General features: G+C 44.2%; 1 protein-coding gene across 2 annotated transcripts in view; it reads right to left on the reverse strand.

The window, feature by feature from the left end:
- Positions 1–10835: 10835 nt before the first annotated feature.
- Positions 10836–27826, reverse strand: part of RBM20 (RNA binding motif protein 20) — a 163939-nt gene continuing 146948 nt past the window's right edge. The window contains exons 10-14 of one of the 2 annotated variants that reach the window (XM_043550279.1): positions 25856–25954; positions 22233–22890; positions 20829–20948; positions 19793–19914; positions 10836–15008 (exon numbers count right to left, since the gene is read on the reverse strand). In XM_043550279.1, coding sequence (XP_043406214.1) covers positions 14898–15008; positions 19793–19914; positions 20829–20948; positions 22233–22890; positions 25856–25954 — 1110 coding nt within the window. In that variant the 3' untranslated portion in view covers positions 10836–14897. Of the gene's footprint in view, positions 15009–19792; positions 19915–20828; positions 20949–22232; positions 22891–25855; positions 25955–27826 lie in introns of those variants that run through there. The other variant, XR_006291981.1, reaches the window with a different exon arrangement.

A 27826-nucleotide genomic window follows, 5' to 3' on the forward strand; every position in this document is an offset into this window, starting at 1 on the left:
TAGGACGGAGATCAGAATATATGACCCTTTCAAACCAAGCATTCATTTTTTCCACAAGGCTGTGTGACCTTGATTTCTTTTCTATGATTGTAGGTATTATAACACAGTATTATACGAAAAAAAGGGGAGAGAGAGATGAAGGGGTAGGTTTTCCTTTTTGTTTTTTGCATTACTTTAGAAATTTAGGCTTTGTTTACATTGGAAGACTCTGTGGTGAACTAGTGAAATCATGACATAACCCGCTGATGAGTGTCAGTTACATGCCCCACTGTGTGCCTGATCCACAAAGGCAATGGGTCTGTTACAGCTCTCAACTTGAAAGCTTGGCTCTTTATCTCAGTTGTTTTATGATGCATCCGACGAAGTGAGCTGTAGCTCACGAAAGCTTATGCTCAAATAAATTGGTTAGTCTCTAAGGTGCCACTAGTACTCCTTTTCTTTTTGCATATTTGAATTGATGCTTTCAGGTCTGGAAGTCACCAGTTTATTTCCCAAAATGGCAGCCATCACAATGACAGGAGATGGGAGCCTGGAAGTTGAACAACTGAGATGGAGAGGGATTTTGGAGACAAAATGTTTAAAATGTGGGTGTGTTTGATTTTAACAGGTATCTCACCCCAATATCTAATGAACATATGGCAGAAAGAAGGCCAGTGGTAAAATTCAGCACACACATACACAACTTAATTTAAGCTGAAAGAAAACGCCCATTATGCATCTGAGACCTCCCGAGTCCTCCTGCAAAGCTAGGCAGGCCAAAACTTGACATTCCTGATATGTCTAAAGCAAAATCAAACAGACAAACACAGCTTTAATGTGGGGAAAATAAATTTCTGTCCCTTTTAGAATACATCATTATATTTTCAAAATATCTTTGAAGGTCACCTTTAAAGTTGCTTCATAGTTCACCCATAAGAGCATTTTATACCAGCATGGCCAACTGACATTCTGAGACCTGTAGACCGTAGAAGAGCCTGGTCTATCTTATAGCTATTTGCATGTCTTCCTGTCTCTCTTTTTTCCCCTTCTCTCTCTTTTGCTCTCCCCCATCTCTTCCTCTTCAATCTCTCCTTACCTCGCTCCTCCTTCCCCCGACCTTATCTCTCTCTGTTCAGCATCCCAAACTTGTATTGACAATTTGCAGGTGAGAATGTAATGAAAGGCACTGAATTTATCAGCTTATGCATGGTTGAATTCTCAAACTTAGTGTCGCAACCACATGGGTTTTGGCAGCTAACACAGCCCCCATACAGCCCAGCTGGCTCAGACAGCAACCTCATTTAACATTTAGAATTGCATTTCTAAGCTCCTGGCAGGCCCAGACTAGTGTGCCTGTCACCCCAGCGACAGCAATTCCAGAAAAGCAGCACTTTGAAGCGTACTGTAAGGGGATGGAGGAGACAGTGAAGGAGGAGTGGGAAATGAGTGAAACAGGATTTTTTGTCTACAAAAGCTACTTTTGAGGTTGTTCTTCCAGCTAGGCCAACATCATTCCATCCATTTTAAAGCAGAAAGCCCCACTGAAATCCAGTAGTTCTACAAGGATACCGGTAGAGGATAAAGGTATCCAGGTAACACCTTTGCCCAGGAAACTGGACAAAGGCTGGAGGAGGAGTTGGGGGGAGGCTGGTTGGGATGCTGGAGGGTTTTTCTTTCAGTTTGGAGTGGGCTAGGGAAAAGGGGAGAGCCCCAGAGCGGGGGGGTCTAAGCTCTCTACCCGCCTGAAGGACCTGACTAAGGGGTCCTGTTCATGCCTACAAGCTCTGGGTTGGATTGTGTTCCTGTCATCTCTAATAAACCTGCTGTTCTACTGGCTGGCTGAGAGTCACAGTGAATGTGAATCGCAGGAAACAAGGGTACAGGACCCTGACTCCTGCACGCTTCGTAACAACTGGATACCGACAGCCTGATGCATCTTGAGCACATTGTTACAATATTTCTGTGGACACATTTGGGCCAGATTCTGGCACCAGCTGTGGCCTCTTTACACCACTCCAATGGCACAGGGAGGTTGTAAAGGGACTGGCCTGGCTCTCCGGAGAATTTCCCAGCCTACAACACCTGTCGTTCCCCCTCCCCCCCCGCAGCCTCCGGATGAGGAGTATAGCCAAGGTTTGGAGTGGAGCGTGTGCTCTGCTCTCCAGTCATTCTGAGCTGTGGAGCGGCCCATAGACAATGCAAGGCTGCTGCTGGAAGTGAGAGCAATTCTTGGGGCTGTGCTGACCCAGTGCACTGAATAGAATCTGCACTGTCTGTGCTGCACTGCTAAAAAGGCAGAGTACCTAATCTGGCCCTGCACTCCAGTCACACAGCACAGATACAAAAAATAAACCAGCTGTATTATTTTAAGGGGTGTGGTCTAGGATTCAGGGTTTGGGACTTGGAGTCAGCAGTTCTGGGCTTTGTTCAAACATCTCCAGGGACTGTGTGACCTCAGGCAAGTCACTTCGCCTCTTTCCTCTCCTTGCCTCACGCTGCTAAATGGGGATGATGATAATATACCTTGTATGATGCCATGGGGCTAAATTAGCTGATGCTTGCAACATGCTTTGAAATCCGTGGATGAAAAGATGCTAGATAAATTGCAACATAGTATTAATAATGCTAATAGTTTACTCCATTATACATTGCTTTTCATCCCCAAAGATCCTGGAGTGCTGCAGAAGCTACATACATACAACACCACTAATCCTTGCTAGGTTTTCATTCTTCCCAAGTCCAGGTTAGGAATCTTAAGCTGTGCTTGAGACATGGCAAAAGGCAGCATATAGGCAAACACAGAGTAGTCTGGTCAGTGCAGTGGAGTTTTTTTGTTTTTTTGGGGGGGAGGGCGTGTTTCTGAGGAACTGTGCTTGCAGCACTAGGAATATGCTTCTCTCACAAGAGGCTGCGTGAAAGGCAGCATGAAGCTGATAATGGGAGGAGGGAATAAAAGCAGCAGTTAGGGGCTAGGGGGACAGTGCATAAGGAGGGGGTGTAATGTACTAGGTTTGGAATCAGACCCAGGCGCAAGAGGTTCCAAGGAACAGATCGGTGTTTGCAGCCTGCTCAAACATCCCTCTTCGTGCACCGCACCTGAATCCACCCAGCTGCACAGCATGGGGTGGGCTACCAGTAGGACCATTAAAGGTACCGTCCACTAGCCGGGGTGTAAGGTGGAACTGAGAGCAGAATGTTTGCTGGGTCAAAGATGAGCACCTTGAAGTTATGTGGAAGGCAGGCAGGGAGGAGTTGGTCTCCTTATTTAGGCCCCAAGCCCTCGTACTGAACAACTATATTATTTGTATTTAAACATTATGAGCTGGTCTACTCTAGGAACTTACATTGGTATAGCTACGTCTCTCGGGGATGTGAAAAATCCACACCCCCTGAGAGAAGTAGCTACAGAGACCTAACTCCTCGTGTAGACAGCGCCAGGTTGATGGAAGAATTCTTCTGTCAACCTAGCTGCCACCTCTCGGGAAGCTGGATTACCTATGCCAGCGGGAGAACATATCGGGTCAGGTTGGGGTTTCGAAGGCTAGGAAACAAAGAAAGGGCTTTTGTATACAAGGATGAGTTGGAACTGATCCATGGCCTTCAACTGGCTTGCTGGGGATGTGGTACATGTTGGGGGCTGTGCAGACTTAAAACCCCTGGTCTGAAGGGAATGGGAGATGGGTCCCGACCCAGAGACAGGTGACAACTGGAGATCTGAGACCTGACTGGGCATGGGAGAGAGAATACAGGTGCAGTTACCCCTGAAGCTGCGACAGACAGCAGCCTGAAGCTCCCTGCAGTCCAGAGCTCCCACCTTCCAAAATAGAAGACGATCTTTGTAGTGTTGACAACTCTCGTGATTTTTAGTGTATTTCTTAAACTCCAGCTCCTTGAATCAAGAGAGTGCAAGAGAACCTCGGCTTTCATTTAAAAGCAAAGTAAATTCCGAGCCCTCAAGGTTGTGGATGAAAACATGCAAACATGCATGCTGAGGGCTCCAAAATTGGAAGGCCAGTAAAAAGAACCCCACATTTGTTAATTTTTAAAAAATCTCATGATTTTTAAGCCAATCTTATGATTTAGGGGGGCCTGACTCATTATTTTTAAATGCTTGAGGGTGGCCTTTGATCTTTGCAGCCGTACCCACATCCTTACATAACAATGGCAGCTGCTCTATACAGGGCATTCTAGACAGGAGTGACATGCTGAAAGCTATGGGAGGAGATTATATTAGAAGCCTATTATGTCCTCACATTTCAGTGCTAATCTTTAAAGTATAAAGGCCTGGAGTCTTAACATCCCACACACCCTGCTGGGAGGGACTGTCTTTTGGTTACAGTAACTCAATGTTCTTAAGGGGCACTCATCCTAAATAGTAGGAAATCTCCCACAGGAAGGAAGGGATTCAAAAGCTCCAGGAGCTCTTATAAGATTATTGAATGAGTCTGACTACATGGCAAATCTGACTACACTGCCCTGTCTCTTGTATTTGTGATTCGTTTTTGTTTCAAGGTAGCCTTTGTTGAAGATATACAGGCCCAAAATCAGCGCTGGTGTAAGCTTGAAAGAGCTGCGTCTGCTTGCATCATTTCGCCCTTAGGTTAGGTCTACACCGCAGGCTTGCTGCATGCTGTGCTAAGCTTTTGTTCCCAACCTCCCCCATCAGCCACCCTCAAAGCCCTTAGATACATGTATTGAACCTAAGCCGGTGTGCTCATCTGGGGCACGTGGCAGAGTGTAGGTTGAGTTGTGACCCCCACCCTGCTGGCCCATAGTGTAAAGCAGTAAGGGCCTGGGGGCCGGGTTTAGGGTCTAGATAGTCCTCCACTGCCATTCCCACAATTGCCTGTACCTGGATCTTCTGCTTTCATGAGCTATGGCAGGAGAAGGTAGGCAAAGACCCCCAAAAATAACACTATACACCAACACCCCTTGATAACACTGTTATTAGCGGGGAATTAATGTCCCTGGCTTGTCTCACCAGGAAAACACAAGATCTCCTCAACATCCTGGGGTCATGCACCTCTCCTGTACATCTGACATTAAATATTCATTAACAAGCCTCTGTGGTTGACCACGGCCTGCAGAGCAAGGAAGTAAGTAACCTTTGCTTGAGCTAAATGTGTTGGTGGGCTAAAACCACTTCCACCCAAGTGTTTGGGGAGGAGAGATAAGTTCTCCCAGCACACACCAGGATGGAACCAATTCCTGGAGTGGCTCCAGTTGGTCAGGCACTAAGAGCCCTGGGGTGCGCCCCAGAAATCCTAGCTGCAGCTTTACAGGAGATGGTGTGTGTGGAACAATGTGGATTCTTGGAAACGGGCTTGGGCTAGCATATACCCACATACATGCAAGCCAGGGTGTAGGTACATATCCAACGTAGACGTAGCCTTAGAGTAAGGTGAAGTAGTAGCTATGGTGGGCTATTATCTGGATGATGTTTTCATATGTTCACTGCTTTTTTCTGTCACTCTTTTTTTTTTTTTTTCTTTGCTCAGTGTGCAAAGTTCTTCTATTCCCACTTCATTCATCATGTCCTGGCAAAGCTCAGGACTCTCCTTTCCAACAGATGTTGGTAAGATTTGGTGACATTTTGAACAGGAGCTTAAATTTTTTTTTTTTGTGGGGGGGGGGGGGAAGGCAGGCTATAAGGGCCTGATCCAAAGCCGATTGAATTTAACATGAGTCTTTCCATGGATTTCCTTGGGCTTTGGATCAGGCCCTGAACAGGTTTTGCCACTATGGGCTTCAACAGCTGAAATTCAGATGTTTGAGCAGAAGCAGCTCACAGATCAGAGGCCCTTCAGCACTGGAAGGAAGAGGATGCAGCATGAACAGTGTAAGTATAGACAGCAGCGGAAACATCAAATGTGTCCGCTCATGTGTGGAAAATGGCCCTTAATAAGTGCCCTGCAGATCACTTTCAGACTTCTTGTGCTCCCAGAATGCACTTTTCTGTGCTGATCACAGCAGCAGCTCTTCTCAAGGCACTCAGATTAGACTTTAACTCTTTGCCTGGCAAATCTGGATTGTGCTGTCAACGGGTCAAATAAAGCCACGGAGACAAAGTACAGCTTCACCTCCTCACTAGTTTCAGTGCAAGTCACTTGCAGGCTTCTCAATCCACCACTGCTGCTTTCCTCAGTTAGGTGAGTGCAACCAGGTGCAAGTGGTGGGGAAAGTTGGAAGATTCCTGCTGGAAGCAGGAGCATGTGGTGAAGGGCTGGAGATGAGGTACTGCACATGAATGGGTGTGCCATTCTGAAAATCAGAAACACCAAAGTAAAAGTCAGGACTAAATAAAGTCCTTAAACACCTTATTTTGGGGAGCAAAGGGACAGGAAAGAAGGACAGGCCTCTGTGGCCCTTGGCTTCATCAGTGATCTGTGGCCAGCTTAATATCCAGTATATCCTCTCCCAGGGGCCCAAACCATGAACTGGATAATTAGTTAATATTTCCCATCTCTACCTTCTCTGACTGATGTGAGTAGCTGGAAATAGACATTGGAATTGCCTGTTCAAGACAGTGCCTATCTCCTTAAACTGGAAGATAGGCCTGCGTTTTGTTTGCTGTTTTTCATGCTATGTTCCATGTACTTTCTCTTATACATGTCTAATTCCCTCTCTACCTCTGGCCATGCCTGCTTTGGGATGAGGTTTGCTTCTGGTTACCCCACTCCTTCTGAGGTCAGAAAGCACAGACACCAGTTCCTGGTGCCCTCTCCTTGTGCAGCCAGACAACAGCAGCCACAGTCCAGTCCAATGAGTTTGGCACTATGTTAGGGTTACCATATTTGAACATTTAAAAAAAGAGGACACTCCACGGGGGGAGAGGATTTGTTCACACCCCCCCGCCCCTGGCCCCATCCCCATTCCCATTCCAGTCTCTTCCCCGACGTCCCCACCCCAACTCTGCCCCCTCCCTGCCCCATTGGACCCCTTCCCCAAATCCCTGCCCTGGCCCCGCCTCCTCCTGTGAGCACGCCGCGTTCCCCCTTCTCCCCCCCTCCCTCCCAGCCGTGCGAAACAGCTGTTTCGTGGTGCAAGCACTGGGAGCCAGGGGGAAAAAGTGGCACTCTCTCGAGTGATCAACATTCATTTTCTTTCTCGAATGATCAACATTCACTCTCTTTCTTGAATGATCAACTCTTCTTTGGGGAAAAATAATAATGGCAAAATCCCGGACGTTTTTAGATATTTAAAAATTCCTCCTGGATGGCAATTTAAGAACCAAAAAGCCGGACATGTCCGGGAAAATACGGACGTATGGTAACCCTACACTATGCAGTGTATCTATGGGTACAGAACTGGGGGCCAGAGGGAGACCAGGCAGATTCAGAGGTTAGAAACTCAGCCAGTGCATGTTTCTTTCTTTTCCAACAGAGAGAGTGAATTGAGTCCTGGTGAAAGGCAGTAGACTGGCAAGCCCTCGAAGACTAAACGCCCTCTCCTTATCCACAAGGCAGTGCGTGTTTTCCACCCACCCACGCTGACCCGCCAACATGCCCAGAGGGGCTGGTTCCTGGGGCTGAGAGTATCTAGTGAATATTCCATCTACAGCTTGGGGGAGGCTGATTTGAACGTTTCAGCAATTATCTGGTTTCCTTATTTCCCGTCACAGGTGTGCAGAGCACCGTTTTGCAACACCCCGTGGTTCAAGGTGAAAGTTTGCTGCCATCAGGGTGTTGCTATCTGCCAAAGATAAACTGGAGCAGTCCAACCAGCAGTGCAAACACCACCCAGCCAAGAAGAAAGCTGTAAACAAAGCATGCTTCCTGTGCCCTCTAAAGACACACAGGCAGTGTTTGCAGATGGTGGAACAAAAGAGAGATGTGTTAAAGCAAGTCAGAGGAAAGAAGGGGAGAGCTCTTCTAGTTAGGAATCAAGGTCTCCAAGGCTTTGGGAGTAAATCAGTTAGATAAGCACCCTACCAATTAAAAGTCATGCTGTTGTTACTACAATCCCATCTAAAGGAAAACTGGCCCCGGAATGCTCCTGGCAATTATTGAAAGGTTTAATGAGATGAGCTTTGTAGAGATCCCGCATGCATGAAAAGCTTTTGAATGTGCACACTACAGCCATGTCTACATACAAGTTTGCAGAAGTTTAGTTAAACCAATTTAGTTAAATGGGTGTAAACAGATGGGTAAAAACTAGCCATGAATAAATTTAGGCTGGAATTTAGAGGAAGGTTGCTAGCCATCAGCGGAATGAGAGTCTGGAACAGCCTCTGGATACTGGTTTTAACACAGACCTTGATAAATTTATGAATGGGAATATATGTCGGGGTTGCCTGTGACAGCAGGGAACTGGACTCAGTGACCCAGGAGGTCCCTTCCAGTCCTATATCTCTATCATGAAACTCTTATTTCAGTTAAAAGTCGCTTATTTCAGGTTGGCTAAAACTTGTTCCTAATGGATTTAAGGTCAACCAAAATAAACCTGGTTTAAGCTGCAATAATAGTGTCCATACAGCTTTTTGCATCAGTGTAATTCACTACAAATCACACCCTACATTAAACTAGAGCACTTCTGCGTGCAGACAAGCTCTAACATGAGCCTCTTTATACTGTGTACAGGGCCTTGTTTGTTCAGTTCAGCTCAGCTCCTTTCCCCTCCTAATCACCCACATACTCTGATAATGCAATTCCAATCCTTAGTGAGCCATTTATAGGGGAGAAAGCAGAGGAGGAGGAGGAAGACAGACAGGGAGAATGGTGGGGGAAGCTACCTCTCTTGGGTTAAGTTCCATAACCTATGAGTATTTTAGGGTGCCGGCTAATGTAAAATGTTTCATAATGGCTAGGAGTCAGATCCCTACTGGTGTGAATCAGCATAACACCACTGAAGTCATGCAGCTTATGCCATGCCCAATGGATAAGATCACCCATTTAAAGAAGAGGGGGCAAATCCTGGCCCGACAGACATGAATGGATGCTTTGCCGTTCACTTCTATAGGGCTAGGATTTCGTCTGAGATTTTTTTTTACCTCTTACGGCTGCACTACACTATTGCAGCTCCACCACCCCCAGCGATAGTGGGAATGCTGTTGTGGCCAAGCGTCAGACATTTTCACCATTATGTCATCTAGTTCCACTGAGAGCAGCTGTAGACAGCACGAGAATGCCTGCACCCTACCAACTTTATGGCTCCCACCATTCTTATCACTGATGGGAATTTTCCTAAACAAATACTAATATACACAAGGCTTAAACTAAGACTTTATCAGTATGTGACTCGTGGCATTGCAGACAGCTCCGCTTCATGGGACTGATTGAAGTACTTGGAAATATGCCATACCTATGCCGTGCATTTCGTATAAGAGGATCCCAAAGGATAATACACTGGGCCAGGGCGTTTGAGCATGCCCCCGTCTTGTAGCATGCCCCAATGACTGTAACACCTACTAGCTCTGAGCTAAAGAAAATGTATTTTAGCTCAGTTGGTAGAGGCCTGTGATTTTGGTCTTGAAGAACCTTGGGTCAATCCATAATGACAACTGTAGGTTTTGCATCCGATGAAGTGAGCTGTAGCTCACGAAAGCTTATGCTCAAATAAATTTGTTAGTCTCTAAGGTGCCACAAGTACTCCTTTTCTTTTTGCGAATACAGACTAACACGGCTGCTACTCTGAAACCTGTAGGTTTTGTGTGAATGCAGCCATGGTTTACAAGCAGCTATAAAACTTATGCATATACTTATACATACACAGAGAGAAATACTTAACCCACAAAGCCACACCCGGCTGATTTCTCAGCCTGAACCTCCATGCTCCTGAATGACACAATGAAGAGCATCCTTGAGGTACTGTGTCTATTCAATAATATTGGTATTATACACATTTATGATGTGATGATATAGTTCCAAAGGATTTACACAGCATGCCTTTTAAGGTGTACTTATGTTCTACAAAGCTACTCCGGAACCAGGACAATGGGGTATTCCAGACATATTATCCACAAGAAATCTGGCTGCTAGACAAAGTGAGTTTGTATTTCAAAAAGGCAAGCTGTATGCTTTGTACGTCGTCAACTTTTGCCACCATCACCCCAATCATACAGAATCTGCAATCACAACTTTGTGTAATAATTTACTGTACAGCAGGGGGCAAACCTGTCTCATCTTAGCTTCCCTCTTTTTGTCTTCTTCCTAGCCCACCCATTTGTCCTGTTTTTTCCAAGTCAATTCTTTCAACAGCACAGAAAGTCTTATAGATTTCCCCACTGCTTTTGTCCTTACAGCTTTCTTTACTATTATCACTATAAATAGTTAAAGAATGGTTACTTACCCTTAAACTAACTATGATTCTTCATTGAGCATTTTTCCATGTGGATCCCATTTCTGGTGGGTAAGGTTACTCAGAGGGCGGGTTTCGTGAGAGAAGAGGGTGGGACCATGGGATTTAGGATAGAGCCTTGTGGAACCAATAGGGAAAATGGGAGAGGGGAGTATGATCAACCAAAGAGACATAGCAGGAGAGCCAGGGAGAAGACCATGTCATGAAAGCCGAGGAAGGAGATATCAAGCAGGCAAGTGTAATCAACACAGCAGATGGGACAAGCAAGATGTATGTGAAGTAGATGCCTTGCAAGTTGGCTAGAAAGAGATCAGAACAGTTTCAAAAAGTGTGGAAGAGAATCCAGGATGGAGGTGGAAGAGGGGAATTCAAGAGGCAACAGCTGTAGATAGCTCACTCAGTAAGTCTGGAGATGAAGTGTAGGAAGGGAGATGGAGGGGCAGCAGATGGGTAAGGAACGGCTTCAATCATATTTACAAAGAACCAAATTCTGAGAGGCACCAATCTCCCTACAAGTTATTGTGAAAACATTGGCACAACTACCAACCATTATTTATGCTCTAAAATTCTCTTTATTAAAATCCTTTTTAAGAAACACAATCTGAAACACTTTGCAATCAGTTGCACAGATCAGTTAATACTGGTGACACCACCTACATAACTCAACAAGTTCTAACAAATTCCCATTGTTTACAAGGCAAAACTTAAATTAACAAGATTCTATAAGCTCAATAAATAGTATGTCTGGTCCAGTTCAAGTATAATTAAACAAATCACAGCCTTAATAGAGAATAGAAAAACCCTGAATATAACCAGCCTGACACTAAGTTAGTGTTCAAGCCAATATTAAAATGTGTTAAGTCTTATGGGGCTAATGTTTCGATATTTTTTTAATTTTTACCTTGAAGAAAGCAAGTTGCACTGTAACATTAAAGACTATTTGAGATCAGCAGATATAAAACATGTTCACTGTTCAGAAAGGCTGCAGCCTTTGTGAAATCTTTGGTTGAGACATGTTGAAATGATTCATAAATATCATGGAAGCTCTTCTTTAAATAATAATAAATAATTTTTGGCTAGACTTGAGACTGCCTGGCGCTATCCATATATTAATCAGAAATGTAAATTGTTGAAGAACTATGCTGACTAGAAAAATACTACAACTTAGATTTTAAATATAGCAAGTCAAAAGGGAAACAACACATTTTACAGCAGTTGAAAGAGGCAAATAGCTACCTGTACAGGTGTGTTGCCTCTCAGCAGAATAGGTATTAGAGTGATGTCTTGGAGTTAAATGCCTGCCAGCACTGCTACTATGGGCTGTTTTGATGGAAAGACATTATATAGTAGGTCTCTAAATGCGTTGGGCTGAAAGTTGATTGCACAGACCATTAGACTGAATGCTAAGACTTGGAGGTTCTTTTCAACTGCTTTTGAATGTAGGGATTTTGCAAAATAAAATAAAATTCTCAGGACTACAGCTCTCTTTTTGGCCACATTCATGTGCTCTTTTGTCAGCAGTTAGTCCTTAGGGGCCTGATTTTCAAATCCCCTCTGAAAATGCCTGGATTTGATGTGCAAGCATCGTGAATGCCTTTCTGGAGGCTCTAAACATTTGGCCCTGCACCCCAAATAATTAATTAGTAATTAGTAACTAGTAATTAGTAATTAAGCCAGAATCACCCCTTGGGTTCTGCCAGTGGAACCCAGATTTGCAGGCAATCAGAGGAGGAAACTCCACATGGAAAGGGGTGCCCCCCATTTTTCAGGGGGGATTAGGACCAGCCAGCCCAGGCAAGGCAATCCTGGCTGTCTGAGAGTTGTGCTGACTCAGCATGGCTCTTGGGCTGCCCGTCAAGCCCCCAACCTTTGGAGCCCTGGCTGTAAACTGAAGCAGTCTTCCTCAGGCAAGATCTCTGGGGTGGTGGCTGCAGGATACCACTACCAACCCACGACTCAGACGGATCCTGCACTTCTGATGCAACTAGCCCTGGGAGTACAAGGTGAAATATATATGGGGTGCAACACAGGAGTGAATCTGGGCCTTAGCGTTTAATATTTTCGGGGTAATAAGCTGAATCGCTCATGTAAGTCTGACAATGAGCCCATGGGCAAACACAGAAGCTAGTTTTAGTAGTTTTACTCCTTCTGACCAGAATGGTTTCGCTGTCACCTTCTACTTCCCCCATTTGTTTGCATCCACCTTTGTTTCTCACCTTGAACTTTGATTGTAAGCTCTTTGGGGTTTGGGAAAGTTTTTGTTACAGTGCTTCGAACAATGGGGCTGGAGCCTGTCAGTGCTACTGCAATACAAATGAATAATAAATAATAATAATACTCTTTGTACTGGAGTTTGGCTGGAGGTAAGTGGCCAGAGGCGTGGGGATTTGGGGCACTATCAATCGTACCTCCCATCCACTTTTAGCGGAACTATGTGATCTAAAAATCTACCACCACTCTGGTGAGTGCGCCAGGTCAGGAACAGTCTGGGATATAAAAATCAGATGCTTGTATCTGGGGTGATTTCCACCCCGCCATATCGTATAAGGCAACGAGAGTAATTCTTCACATTCAGTCTATGCATCACTGCCCTAACCGCTACGCCTTGGACAGTAACTACAGAATATTTACTTCCCTTTTCATGATTTTACACCTTGCAATAATATTTTTGCCCAACAAATCTCATCAAAAGGTAATAAGAAATCTTGTAGCAAGAAGAATTTGCTTTTCAAGATTTTTTTGTTTCAATTAAATGAGGAATAAAAGTCAGGTTTTAAATAAAAGATGGGCCCAAGTCCTGTCACACCTGAAATCTGGTGAAGCTCAGTTTTATGCCTAAATATTGTATCTTCCTTTCTTTCTCTCTGATGCACCAAGCCCAAACCTGGAATCCACAGAATCCCTGAACTTTGGAGAAAAATGAATCCAAGATTTGCAGCTTGCACTCAACTCTGGTTGACATAAATGGAATGCCTGCACCATCTAATTGAAAGGGAACTTGCCAAACAACAAAATGCAGCCAGGAGATATAGGATACTGAGCAGAAACAATTTTCAGAGAAAGAAGAATATGGCTGCTGGTGCAGGTGATATGGAACAGGTTTTTTGGAGGGAGCAGTTTTGGCAGATTGGCCATTTTGCATTATTTTGCTATTAATGTTATTAATATTAATGTTGCTCTCTGTGATGGATAAGCCATTCTGGGGGGAAATTATTTACTGTACACAAAGTCCTATTGCATTACGTAAAACATCTAATGCCAGAGGTTTCAGTGGCCCTTAATATGGTTAATATCAGAGCTGGGCAAAGAATGGGGGGGAAAAATCTGCAAATTCTCCCATTCTCCATTTTTCATCCGAATTTCAAAAATTTTCCTACCACTTGCCTGGAGACATGGTTTGCGGTATATTTTGTAAAAGCATAATTCCAGGATCAAATCTGGCAGCAGTTTTAGTACATATTCACTTTTGCTACACAAAGCCCATTGAAATTAACCAGAAATCTAAATAGTGCATTTCAATGGGACTTTGCATTATATTAAGCAACAACTCCGAGTATAAACAATGCCATATAATAATATTTATAGTGGCTGGTGCATCCTGTGTTCTCACTGCAGCATTCTGTGAACAGTTGTTACACTTGCCATAAAAATTCGGGGGAATGAATACAAAAACTGTTAAAACAACATTAAGAGTCTGGCCTATTTCCATAAAGACCAGGAAATTCAAGATTGCCAAGATTAGAAAAACATGTTTTAACCCCCCCCCCCCCAATGAGAATGGATAAAGAATTCTACAAGTTACATAAACTAAACGTGTAGCAGTTATAAAGCTTGTTGTGTGAATTTAATCTAAGACACAAAGTGGACACACTTTTAGAATTTTCCCAAGGAATATTTCCAAACACAGAAATGACCAAGGAGAATCCAGCTCACAGGATATAAAGCACTGAAGAATGGAAGCAATTAACTTTCAGCCTGAACTGTTCTGCCTGTATTCGATTTCAATTGTATGCTCCTAGAGATAGGGACTGTGACTTCTTCTATCTTTGTACAACATCGAGTACATGGACAACCCTCGAAAATTAAAAAACGATGATGATCATCATCACCAGGCTCTCGGTGCACACAGCCTGTTGCCACTGGGGTTTACCTTATGCCATTTAACAGTTAGTACTAGCACAATGGCTTTAGGTCTCTTAAACAAGGCCTATTGTTCACTATACTAATGAGTGAAGTGACTTAAAATATATTAACGTTAAAAGCTTAATTCTGGACATCTCCTTTCAGATCATTTCCACTGGAGGATGCTAAATTCTTCTAAATACTCAGCCCGACCTACTGTGTGGCATCTGAGAACCCCTGAGAATTCTGAGTTAGTATAGGAAGCCGCTCCCAACACACAGAGTCTGAGAAAGAATAGCTGCAGATACGCCAGCACTGCTTCCCCATGGGAAACTATTCAGGCATTATGGTTTTTAATGACCCCTGGGCATAGATGCATGGAACATGCTGTTTATTGTGCTTTCCTTCCTCCTGCACAGTGCAAACTGATCACCACATCATGTAGATCAACAATGAAATGTCAGCATTCACTCATTTACAACTCTTCTAGTTCAGTGACATCATAGCTTTTTCTTCTCAAAGTGGGGAACAATCCCAGCATCGTCCTGTGGCAGAGTGCTGTCTTCTTCGTTCATTTTCAGACTCTCTTCTGCAAGTTGGGATAGATACTTCTGTGACCAAAGGAAAACCAGAGTTGGCATTAGCAAGGTTGATAATACTCAGCACAGAGTGCTTTATAGCTTCAAAGCAGTCACTAGCCCTCAACAACCCTGGGAGGTAGAACCCACAGACACTCTGTCTACACTAAGGAAATGTAAACTGGTGTATCTGTATTAATGTAGATCCCCTACAGCAAATTCCCTTAATGCTGACAAGGCCAGGGAGGTTAAGTGACTTGCTCAATGCCACCCAGGAAGTCAGTGGCAGACCCAGGAGGACTACAGTTCAGGATCTCCTGGCTTCCAGTCCCATGCTCAATCTACTAGATCTTTTCTCCTGGCAAATAGAAGCTGATTGCTCGATTCTGATCTCACATTGGGGTAAATCAGCAGTAATGCCACAGAAGTGAACAGAATTACACTGGTATCGAAGTGGTGTGATTGAGAGCAGATGCCGTTCCTGAGATATGATTTAAAACATACATTACATTTGCAAAGCATCTGACTTAGATACATACCCTTTGATGTATATAAATCTATGTATTTTAAGTGGAAGGAAAAATGAAGCCAACAATCATCACTGATAGAATTTAACAATCTGGCGGGAGTATTTGCCTGTACGGAGTTGTTTTATTATGATGGTGTTCAAGTGCCCTAAATATCAATAATATAGTGCGATCCCAAAATCTATTAGCAGCCAGTAAAGCTGCTGGCAATGCCTTTGGGTGGCAGAGGTGCACACAAAATGGAAGGTGGAATGATATGGGCATGAGAGTGGCATGCACAAATTTTATACTTAGATTCAACCAAGGTGAATGGCATGAGGGGCAGAAGGGAACAAAAAGTCCTCATCACAAGTAAATTTGGTCAGCATCATGGGAGATATCCCTATAATCACACAGACGGAGTCTTATTAAAGATTTATGTATATATATAAAATCACACTTGCGTGCATGAGTAACTGATCTGAGTGTTATTAGAGACCATAAATCCAACAAATGGAAAAATGTTCCTCTCTGTGAATCCTGGCCACGCAAATGCCAATTACTCAAACTTTTGAAACATAGTCTGACAGTGCTAATGAATATGTACAGCTGTGATGAGAAATCACATACATCTCTAGCTACGAACAACTGCTCTGGTCTAGGACTGGTCATTTAAAAACACAGCTCCAGGGGGGAAAACAGAATCCTCATGGCAACTCTGCAGCAGGCACACTATCACCGACTACGTGTCTCTCCTTTCAGTGGTGCTTGTGTGTGACCTGCGGTTGCACTATCTATACCAGGGGTAGGCAAACTTTTTGGGCCGAGGGCCACATCTGGGTGGGGAAATTGTATGCAGGGCCGGGGCAGGGGGTTGGGGTGCGGTGTGCAGGAATGGGCTCAGGGCAAGGGATTGGGGCAGAGGAGGGGTTCGGGGTGTATGAGGGGGCTCAGGGAATAGGGTTGGGGTGCAGGAGGGGTGTGGAGTGCAGAAGGGAGCTCAGGGCAGGGGTGCAGACTGCGGGAGGAAGCTCAGGGCAGGGAATGGGGTGCAGGGTGCAACAGGGGGCTCAGGGCAGGGAGTTGGGGGGCGGGCACCGGGGCCAGGGCAGGCTCCCTGCATGCCTGCCCTGGCCCCATGCAGTGCTGCTCCGGGAAGCGGCCGGCACCACATCCCTTCGTGGCCCCTAGGGGACTGGGGGCACAGGGCTTCGTGCGCTACCCTTGCCATGCCTCCAGGTACCTCCCCCGAAGCTCCCATTGGCCACGATTCCCCGTTCCCAGCCAATGGGAGCTGCAGGGGGCGGTGCCTGGAGGCAAGGGCAACATGCAGAGCCCTCTGCACCCCGCGGGGCCCCAGGGACGTGGTGCCGGCTGCTTCTGAGAGCAGCGCAGGGCCTGCAGCACCATGGGGGGCAATCCTGGGGGTCGGATCCAAAGCCCTGAGGGGCCGAATCCGGCCCACGGGCTGTAGTTTGCCCAACCCTGATCTATACAGTACACCGCATAAACTCACAATGTGCAGGGCCGGATTAACTTTTTGTGGGCCCTGGCGCCCTCCCCAAGGCCCCACCCCTGCACTCCATCCATGCTCTGCTCCGAGGTCCCACCCCTGCTTGGCCTCTTCCCCGCCTGCCGCTCACACGGGGGTGTGTGGAGAGGGGTGAGGCATGGAGAGGGTGGAGAGGAGCGAGCGGGGGAGGGGGAAGGGGAGTAGAGGAGTGATTGGGGGTGGAGCTTCAGGGCGAAGACGCCAAGTGGGGGCGGGGCCTTGTGGCATGCCCACAATCCAGGCGACGGGGCCTCTTCCGAGCATGGGCCCGGCCCTATTGTAAACCCAGTACTGACCATGTGGCCTTCATTTTCTAGAGAAAGGGCAAAAAAACTCTATGTTTCATGTGTGCAGCTTAGCAGGAGGTGACTCAAAACTATTCTTCAGCTTCCAGAGGCAACCTTCCCCCTACTTTTTTTTTGAGGGGAAGGGGCAGTGGCTGGTCCATTTTTAAACCCCAAACTTGGCCTGCCAAGATCGTTCGAGCTGCTCTTAGATTGTATACCATGATGATTGCCACTGCTGTAATTTTGAATAGAGAGGTGTGGCCTGGGGAAACGCCGCACGCAACACTCTGTCTTGATCCAACTGGACAAAATTCCACGTGGCTGCAGCAAGAGTAAATACTACGACAGTCTCTGGACGGACATGGAATTCATTAAGGACGGTTTAATTTATCTTTAAAACCATAAACTACATTTAATTACTAGCACACATAGATGGAACATATAACCCAATGCTGATTTTTTTAAACTAATGCCTACCCAACGATGGTTGAAATTTTCAAAGCTGACTCGGGGTTTTGCCACACCCCCTTGCTGATTTCAATACCGCCTCATACGCCTAAAGCCCTTCTCAGCTTTGAAAATCTCAATCTAAAACCCCAGCTGCTATTTATCACAGAACTGCAGCAAGAGGGAGAAGATACTTTTTTGGTTTAAATAGAAATTCACTACAAAACCTGTACAGAAGGCAGTCAGGCATTACAATGGATTCCATAAAGCCTCTCGACATTTATATGTAAACCAGAACGAAAGGGGCTTCGAAAACTGTGTGGCATTAATCTAATTCAGCGGTTCTCAAACTTCATTGCATGTGGACCCCCTTCTGACCACAGAAATTACTACACGACCCCAGGAGAGGGGACCGAAGCCTGAGCCCTCCTGAGCCAGGCAGAGGGACCCAAGAGAAGCCCAAGGACGGGGAGGCCTGTCATCTGAGCCCCGCCGCCCAGGACTGAAGCCGAAGCATGAGCCCTGCTGCCCAACACTGAAGCCCTCGGGCTTTGGCTTTGGCCCCAGGTGGTGGGGCTTGGGCTTCATCCCTGGCCCCCAGCAAGTCTCATGCTGGCCCTGGCGACCCCATTAAAACAGGCTCGCAACCCACTTTGTGGTCCTGACCCACAGTGTGAGAACATCTAATCTAAAGTATAATCTATCTGCTTTATTTACTTATTCAGCCCCCATCACCGTAATCTTTAATGTGTTTAATGTGAGGGGGAGCAGTGTACACACTATGCTGTTATCTTCAGTTGGGGAACTGAGACACAGACAGGCTAAGTGACTTGCCCAAGGTCACACAGGAAGTTGATACCAAAGCAGGTAGGCTAGTGCCCTAGACCATCCTCCTTCTTCTATATCCACTTACCTCAATCCTTAATCACTAACCCCTGGACCGTCCTGTCCTCCCTCTCTAATCACAGTTTAACAAGCAGACTGGGCCTTTTCTGTGAGTGATCCTCAACACTGGAACTTGATTTCCCCCCTTGGTGGGCCTGAATATGTTCCAGACAAGCTGCACAGCCCCATCTTTTCTTCCAGGTACTTAGGGGGGGATGCACCAAGCTGAGGGGGGGGTGAAGAATGCACAAAGGTATGGTTAATATTGATGCTGTTATGAACAGGGATTGCTGATATTCTCAGGTGGATATCTAAAAAGTGACCAAGGTAGGGTTGGGTTGGTTTATTTTTGGATATGCCAATGATCTTAGTGTGATATTGTCTAGTGTGTGCTTTTATATTTGGAAAAATACCCAGAGCAATGGGTTGGGATTTAAAAGTAAATCTAAATAAATACATAGGCATGGCATTCTTCTTCACTGCCTTCTAGCAATTGTTATGTAGCATTGCGCAGCACTGTTGGACAGCTGCCATGTTCCACACCGGAGATGGCTGCATTTCAGTGGCAGATGAAGCCATCCTCAGATCATTTCTGTATCATACACATAATGCTTTGAAATTCCTCAAGTTGAAACTTACCATGGAAACTTAAGTTGGCACAGAAATAAAATTATATACATTCTGAAAGAGTAACAAATTTAGCTGCCATGAAATTAAGAAATCAGTAATGGTGGCAGGCTCTGTGCTATCTGTTCCAGAAAGAACTGCCAGTGCACTTCAGTCCTGACCTGAAACACCCCTACTGTTCCCTAATTTTGGGACTCTTAAGAGGAGAGATTCAACTGGGCCAAATTGTGTGCTAGTATTTTTGTGATGTGGACTTCTCACCTCATTTCATTTGTGAGCCATGATTTGAGCACAGGGATCCAGAGGTGATAGGCTAGTGTGTTGGCCAGCAGCACCGCACAAACCATTTCATTTCTATACATTTGTCAGCTTAAAAGATTTTAAACTGTCCATTTCCATGCCACTGAATTCTGTGCGCACCATGGAAGTCCGTTTTATAGCACCAGAGAGTTTTACTCAGTCTGATCCATTAATTAGTAGAAGCAGGACTAACACTAATTACACGTGTTTTACCTGAAGATTTTTGTAGTGAACAGTACTTCTGCAGTGGCTCGTCTTAGCTGTCTCTTCATTCGTGTAGAAGAGTCCACAAAGCTTGCAGTAAAACCCAGTTCTGGGCACCACAAATTCCACACCTACCAAACGATTTTGAATCACATTAACATGACAAATGTTGCCTGATAAAAACAGGTTTACTTTCAAAGAGAAAAAAATATAATTTAGCTAAATGATAAAGATACAAAGGCTAATCCCAGATCTACTACTTTCAAGTTCTCATGAAAGGACATCAAATTCTGTAACACTGACGAATGACGGCGAAAAATGACAATTTAAAACGTGTACTGCAAATACACACTGTATACATTCTCTTAGGTATTATATGTATTTATACATTCTCAGATAATATATGCATGTATATTTATTGAGAATACATGATGGTATAGCACAAAGGGTTGGGATAGCCACAGAACTTACTTAGGGTAAAAGTCACAACTGAGTTATATAGGTCATTCCTAGCAAGTGCCAATAATATCCTTATATTAGATCACACCACAGTGTATTCTGTATGTTCATGATCTATGGTTGTGAAGTGTAATCAATCCATTCAGGGGCTAAATCACTCTAATATTTCACATCACATGCTTGGAAGCTCCTTACTATACAGAGAACTCACTTGAGAGATCTCTCTGCCCTCAAGATTTCCTTGGCACTGAGCAATGCTGCTACCAAAACCCAGATAATTTGTTTATGAATGTGTCAGTCCCCCTATGTTTTAGATCTTGGAATCCAATGGCAGATATTTCAGCTGTTCAGTGTCATTAACGAATGCATAGTCAATTTATCTGGAATAATAATAAATAATCTGGAATAAAAATCTCAGTTCTTTCAACATTTAACCATGTGTTATTTACTGTTTCTTTTGATTCTCCTTGCATTCGTTTTGAGAAACAAATACAATAAGTAGCCTTAAAGTGACACCTTTTGTACAGTCAAGGTATTGCAATGGACAGTGTCTTATGCAGAGAGAGACCTAAATGTTTAGACATACCTAGAGGAATGCTAAGTTCAGTGAAAACATCCTCTTGTTCCCAGGATGGTGAAGAATGGGTTCTTTTAGATTTCACCTCTGATAATTCAGGAGATTTCATTTCCAGGTACCTAGAATTTACTTAACAAAGGAATAAATGAATTGAATGAAAACAGTTTAATGAAGTACGACAACTTCTATAATCTCCTTTCAAACTTTTTCTGAATGAGGCCAGAAGTTAAACATGACCTGGAAATGGAATATTTCCACCCAATCTGGATGTCTAATACCGTACAGCTGACAATAGCTAACCAATAAAAAACACCACACATGAACTAAATTTTCTTCTAGAGACAATTTCATGTTCATTACTGCTCTTTTGTTTATATTTTAAACTTTTCCATTTTGGAAATTGACCACTTTCATTAGAGAGAGTGTGTTAAAACTGGAGCTATGCTTTACGCATGCCTCAGTATTACAGGATACTGACAAACACTATTATTCTGTATGTAAATGTTAAATCTGTGCAGGCAGCAGATTTAATGTCTGGGAAATATTGTGTTGATTTATTGGGAGGGATTAAGGCTGGTAAGAAAGGTATCCTTCCTCCCCGTTCCAGACATGTGAATTGCTTATATATTATAGATAAAGTACAGAGCCATTCAAGATCCCAGATTACAACATTACAACAGCATTACAACAGAGGTGCAGGATTAAGAATAAAGGGCTTGATTCGGATTCTACAGTTCTTCCAGACACTGCTGTCCTTACTCAGATATTTTTCCTGACAGATAAAAGTTTTTAATAGGCAGGTATGATTAATCTTACCCTCTTAAAATATTTTCTGGCTTTGTGTTACCATGTGCCTTGCCACATCAGGTTATATTAGAGGGAATGTATAAGAAATAACAGTACTTGGTTAGTACACACCCAAGTCCCTACACAAAGTCACATGCTTGCATGAACAAGGACAGAGAAATAACAACCTACAAACTATTTTCATCTTTTTGCATGGTGGGTAAGAAACACCCATCCTGAGTTTCTTATATGGGTGGGAGCCAGATATATATAAAAGATCCCTCTGTTATTTGTTGACCTGCAGGAACTGTAGTTCTTCTCATTGACAATTCAAAGTACTTAGCAGGGGGCTGCAAGAGTTCAGCTCAACTCACGTGAACCCAGATGTGACCGTTACAGCTGATTATTGCAAGTTGCTTATCGTATTTCCTTTACACCATTTGACTGAAAGCCTTTAAAGGATTAACATGGCTCTCATGGCAGCCGGGCTCTTTTACTGAGCTGCTCCTAGGACAATCTTGACACTATTAGCAACATTTATTCTCGTTAGCAGGAGATTAAAATCTAATGCATCTTGCACAGATAAAAGCTCTCCACCAGCAGAAAAGAAAACACAGAAGTAGTTACCCCGCGTCTCTTGACACTCTTGGCTTCCACGGGTTGTTTCTTCACTGGAGTTTTTTACAAGCATGTCCAAGACTTCTCTACTCTCCGTTTCTTGTGATCCCATCTGCTTGTAATGATCCATAAAAGTGCCAGAGAGCTGGAGAGTCTCTCCTTTCATTTGATCAGAAAGTATCTGTCCATCCTCCAGCTTCATGTGAATATCAGAGATCTCCTCTATTTTTCCTTCCTTTTTGTGATCATTAGAATCCCTAAGAGCTCTGTCTTCTTGTGATTCATCTGGCTTCTGTTCAGTGTCCAGATTTAGGCTTGATGCTTCGGTAACTGCATCATCATCATCTTTTGGACAGCCACCAGAAGCAGCTCTGCTTTCCTTTGCTGATCTGAAGCTCGTTTCTGGAGCTTCCTGGGCAGATTCGCCTTCACTCCTGTTTATCTGGCTGTGGTCATTTTCCAATTCTAACGTGCTAGTTACATACTGACGCATTTCTGAGCATGCTTTGTCTTTTGGATCAACTGGAACAATTTCTTCAAGTTCGGTTATATCTGGCTCCATAATAAAGTCGTCTTCTCCCACTTCGTCCACTGTGACCAGTTCTTCCATGTTAGCTGGATACCAGGCCTCACCTTCCATCTCACTTCCACTCTCCCAGTCTCGCTCCTGCAGCAAAGGGGGAAACAGGTTGGGAAAGATGTCAGTTATATATCATCAATATTAGGGAATGGGCTTTGGCCTAGTGATCACAAGTGATGCTTTGGACTGGCCATCCCTCATGTCCTACCATGTCCACAATTCCTAGGAACTGTACACTGTGGTATCAGGTTTGATTTACTCTGTGTATGTGTCGGGGGGTGTATATGTAATCCACGCGCTAATAGGGAGAGATTTCTTTAGAGAGAAGTGGGAAAGAGGAGTGAGTGAGTTGTGTCTGGGTCACTGTTGCTAGGCAGATGCACAATAAGCACTCCACACCCAGAAGTTTCTGGAAATGGGTGTGGAAGCTGGACTCAGACTCCACTAAGGACAAGTAATCAGGGCAGCTGCTTTACAAAAGGACCTGTGACCTGTTGGGAGAAGCTTAGCCATGGAAGCAGAAAGCAGGCCGGTTTCCCTTAACTTTGAAGCACTGTACAGCAGGCTAGGGGTATTGTTAACTTTCCAACACAGGGAAGCCCTGGCAATTTTAAAAAGAGGAAACTGGGCAGGGAAACAAATGTCTTTCATTTTAGTTACACACCTTGAATGTGATTTGATTTTAGCCAGACGGTTTTAGTTCAATTGTCTTTACCAGTTTGGTTCAGCAACTTTTTCCTTATTTAAATGGGATGATGGGGAAAGTCACCTATATCTGGCTAGTCTAAGTTTTGTATTTTTCTTTCAACAGGATTATTGTTTTATATACTTAATACTGATTGACTGGTTAATTAGTTAGCTGACTAGCTGAGTGATTCCACAGTTCAGTAGAAGAGGAGAAAGGCTGCCTGGGTTCGAGTTGGAGATTTCTACAAGCAAGCGGAGGGATGATATTGTTGCAGAGCTTTTGACTCACAGACTGTACAGAGCCGATGAACAAAGACTCCAGCTGAGACAGGTAAACTCAACCTAAGCTGTTGGAACTCTGAGTTACTTCTCACTGTGTGTTTGTGGGGACTGACCTGTTCAGAGCTAATTCGTTTCTTTTGTTTATATTTATGTATAATTGTGAAAACAGCGTATGTGGATTCTGAACTAGCCTTATTAGGTAGTAGAAATTAAGCTATTATTATTTCTTCATTATTATAGGATTGTATGAAGTTGGTACTTAAGAATTAAGTTCACAGAATATCAGGGTTGGAAGGGACCTCAGGAGCTCATCTAGTCCAACCCCCTGCTCAAAGCAGGGCCAATCCCCAATTTTTTCCCCCAGATCCCTAAATGGCCCCCTCAAGGATTGAACTCACAACCCTGGGTTTAGCAGGTCAATGCTCAAACCACTGAGCTATCCCTCCACCCAAGTTCATTCCCTTTGTTCTTTTTGGACTTGATTGTGGGGAATCCTTGCTGAAAGTCCTCCATGCCTGAACTCTGGGTCTCCATGTGCTTTTCTATAGGAATTTTGTTTAAGCACTAGGAGAGCTCCCCCCCAGTTACATATACACAGACCCCTTTACCATAGCCCATATAAATGCTTCTAGCATTGCACTTCTTTGGGGATATTTTATAACTCTCTGGGTAGCTGAAATCTCCCCGTCTCAGACTTGTGTTAATTACCACCATGTGAGCAGTGCCACAACTGCCCAGAAATCCACAACCTGTTGTACCTAATTCTTTGAATACATCTTTCTTCACCCCAGAGGAAATTCACTTGCCTACACCTCTGGGGATACAGGAGCCTTGCCAGCAGAGACTGCAGGGGGAATGTGCTGAATTTGTCCACTCCTCATCATCACCATGGCCAACCTCTCCCCAACCAACAGTCATTTTTTGGCCTGGCTACACACTACCACAAGCTCCTACAGAGACAGGAAACTTGTGGCTACCTACTGCGGTCACTTCCTTCCACATGGACCCTCTGACAGAGACTCGGCTGGCAGAAGCTGGCTTAGACCTTGAAGGAAGTTAGCCTTTAGAGTTACGCTAAGATTTTAATCTCCTGGAACACCAGATAAATGCCAGATAAAAATCGCAGGATGGTACTAATTATAAACTCAGTATCTGACAGTGGACCTTCATTCCAAAACATTAGCACTGGCTTTCTGAAGTGCACATATTAATTACAATGCCTGCTTACTTTTAATACATACTTAGAATAAGTTAGATTTCAACTCTCAGAATCATTTTATGTACATAAGAGATGAAAAATCTGTGTTTCTCTCTTCTTTGGTCATTTCATATGAAGCCTGGCAGTGTCCTAGGGTAGACAGACTGTTCTGGATCAGGAGATCAATTTTCTACTGCAACAGATATTGACAGCTTCCACATTTGACCATCAGCTCATAACTGTAAAGGTATGAAGCTGGAGAATTGCCAAGGATATGTCTCTGTGCTACTGCAACAGGAGGTTTGTAGTGAAATTATTTAAAGCCCTATTTAAAGACAAAGCCCTGGCTGGAATGATTTAGTTGGGATTGGTCCTGCTTTGAGCAGGGGGTTGGACGAGATGACCTCCTGAGGTCCCTTCCAACCCTGATATTCTAGGATTCTATGAATTAAAGAGAAATATTTAAAAAGAGGTTGTCTACACTACATTTAACTCCATCATTCTGGAAAGGCTTCATCTCCTGTCCCTTCCTTTGCTGTAGCTCCAAAATGACTGCCTCTTCTATTTTTGGACACACTTGACAGTTATGTAGTCTTTTTAGGCATATGTTCCTTCACATGCATAGCACTTGGCAGCAGCAATTAAAAGTAATCTATATGGGCATACAGCAACTAAAAAAAGAGCCTCTCAAAACCCTGTCAGGCAAAAGCTATCCATAGAAGCAGAGTTCAATACAAGGTAAGATAATTTAGACATCCCCTCTGAGAGTGTCTGAGAAATGGCATTCAATGGGGGTGTAATATTTCAGTCTGCAAAATTTGCTGACAAATTCATGTGTTGCTTCGTTTTATAATAGAGACTAAACCCAGTTAACACACAGCTTACCTTCTCTTTTCTTGCGCTTTCCACAGAATCTGCTGAATCTTTTCCTTGTTTATTCGCTGAAGGTGAGGTCTTCTCTGTAATATGCTCCTCTTTCCCAAGCTAAAACAAATACAACATGTATATCTGTAGTGACACTCAGCAGTAATCCTAAACAGAGAGATTTCCATGATGGTTTTATTCTGAGTCTTCATGAGCAAAGGCATTCGACACGGTCCCATTCCTTATTCATCAAATTTGTACAAGTGAATTCTGCGGAAACACCCAGAGATTGGGGACTTCTATCTAGCAAAGCTGGACAGAAAATGTAAAAAAAAAAAAAAAAAAAAAGAAATTTCGAAAAAAAAATGGAAATGATTGGAAATTCATGAATTTCCAATCTTCCTTCTTCGGTTTTCCAACCAACCCTGGTTTATAATGATTGAATGCAGTGTAAGCAGGGGGCCCCAACCCGTTGATCTGTTATTGTAGGACTGCTCAGGAATGCAGTTCCTTGCATGGCTTATATTTTGGAAAAACAAACTACAACATTATATGGTGTTTAAAAAAAAACATTAGATGGGCTGGAAGTTGAGGTCTTCTAAGCTTGAGGGCGTCCCTTTAACAGTATGAGTGACCTTAACCAAAGATTCTCAGAAGGTCTATTGCTAACTCTGTTAGTTTAAGATGACTATGTACATGTGTGCAACTAGCACTGCAGCTTCTCTCCAAGGAAGCACAAAGCGATCACAAAAAAGACAATCAAGCCACATCATCTTGATTGTCACCAGGGACTGAACCCAGGACCTCCAGAGTTAAAAGTAGGAGCCCCTGCAGCTTCTGCAAAAGGATTAAGATCCACACCAAGCAGCTGCAGCCGACTCATATGCTCAGTGGATCAGGACCAGAGGTATGCCTAACACACAGGAATGACAGCTTTGATGTGGGCTCCTCCCGCTCTACTCCTCCGAGACTCCAGCTGCATGAGCCAGAAGTGCCTAGATTAAAGCGTCTGTCGTTAGCAGTCCCTGCAGACTACCACAAGAGGAGCGCCACAGGGCCAGTCAGGAGGGTGCCTGGCTCCATAGGGCCACACCTTAGGGGGAGCCCTGCTCCGAGGTATTATTCAGCCATGCTGAAATACACAGTAAAATTAAAAGGGGACAAAAATCTGGTGCAGACAAACAGATTGATTGGACGTAGCAGAGCCATTGCCTGCTACAGAGACTGCTGAGCTACAACCCGGAAACCTGGAGACTGCCACCATGTTTTCCCTGCATGAGGAAGGAGAGCAAGATCAACTATGCTTGCCCTGAGCTGACTACAGATTTTGAAGTTCAGCGGGATCAACTCAAGTCATTGCACCGGGGGAACCACAAACAGGATATCCAGCGGCTTCTTCAAGTAAACGCTCCCCAGCGAGAGACACCGACCACCTACCCATATTAAAGACTATTGGCTGTAAATGTATTTAAATAACCTGTTTCCATTCTGTGCAGCACTACACTTACACACCCGTGCTGTAATGTTACCAAGCACTGTACACCATGTGGTCATCAGACTTAGTGTCAAAGTAACAAAAAGAGTTAAGGCTGGAACTTTTCAGAAGAGCTCAAATAAATTATGTGCCCAAATCCCACTGATGTCCCATGGGAGGTGGGCACCTAACTCCCTTAGGCTTCTTTTAGTCAGTGATTTTTGGGGGAGAAAGCTGCAAGGTACTGGAGTGAACAATGGAGCTCTTCATAATGGCATTTCTGATGATGTGGCAAGTTACAGAATGTTCAAGTGGATTTTTCTCCCCACTTGGTGTTAATAATGCGAGTTCAAAACTGGCTCGGTGTACGTTGCACCCCTAAAAGTGCAACTGCTCCCCGAGACAGGTCTCCAGGTGCATGAATAAGGAAAAACAAACTTTTGCTCACAAAGTTGCCTACTGAGTTCTTGAGCTACGGTATGAAAGGGTTGTTCTGTGGAGGGCTGGTGCCATGAGAA

The sequence above is a fragment of the Chelonia mydas genome, chromosome 7 (assembly GCF_015237465.2).
Source record: "Chelonia mydas isolate rCheMyd1 chromosome 7, rCheMyd1.pri.v2, whole genome shotgun sequence".
NCBI lineage: Eukaryota > Metazoa > Chordata > Testudines > Cheloniidae > Chelonia > Chelonia mydas.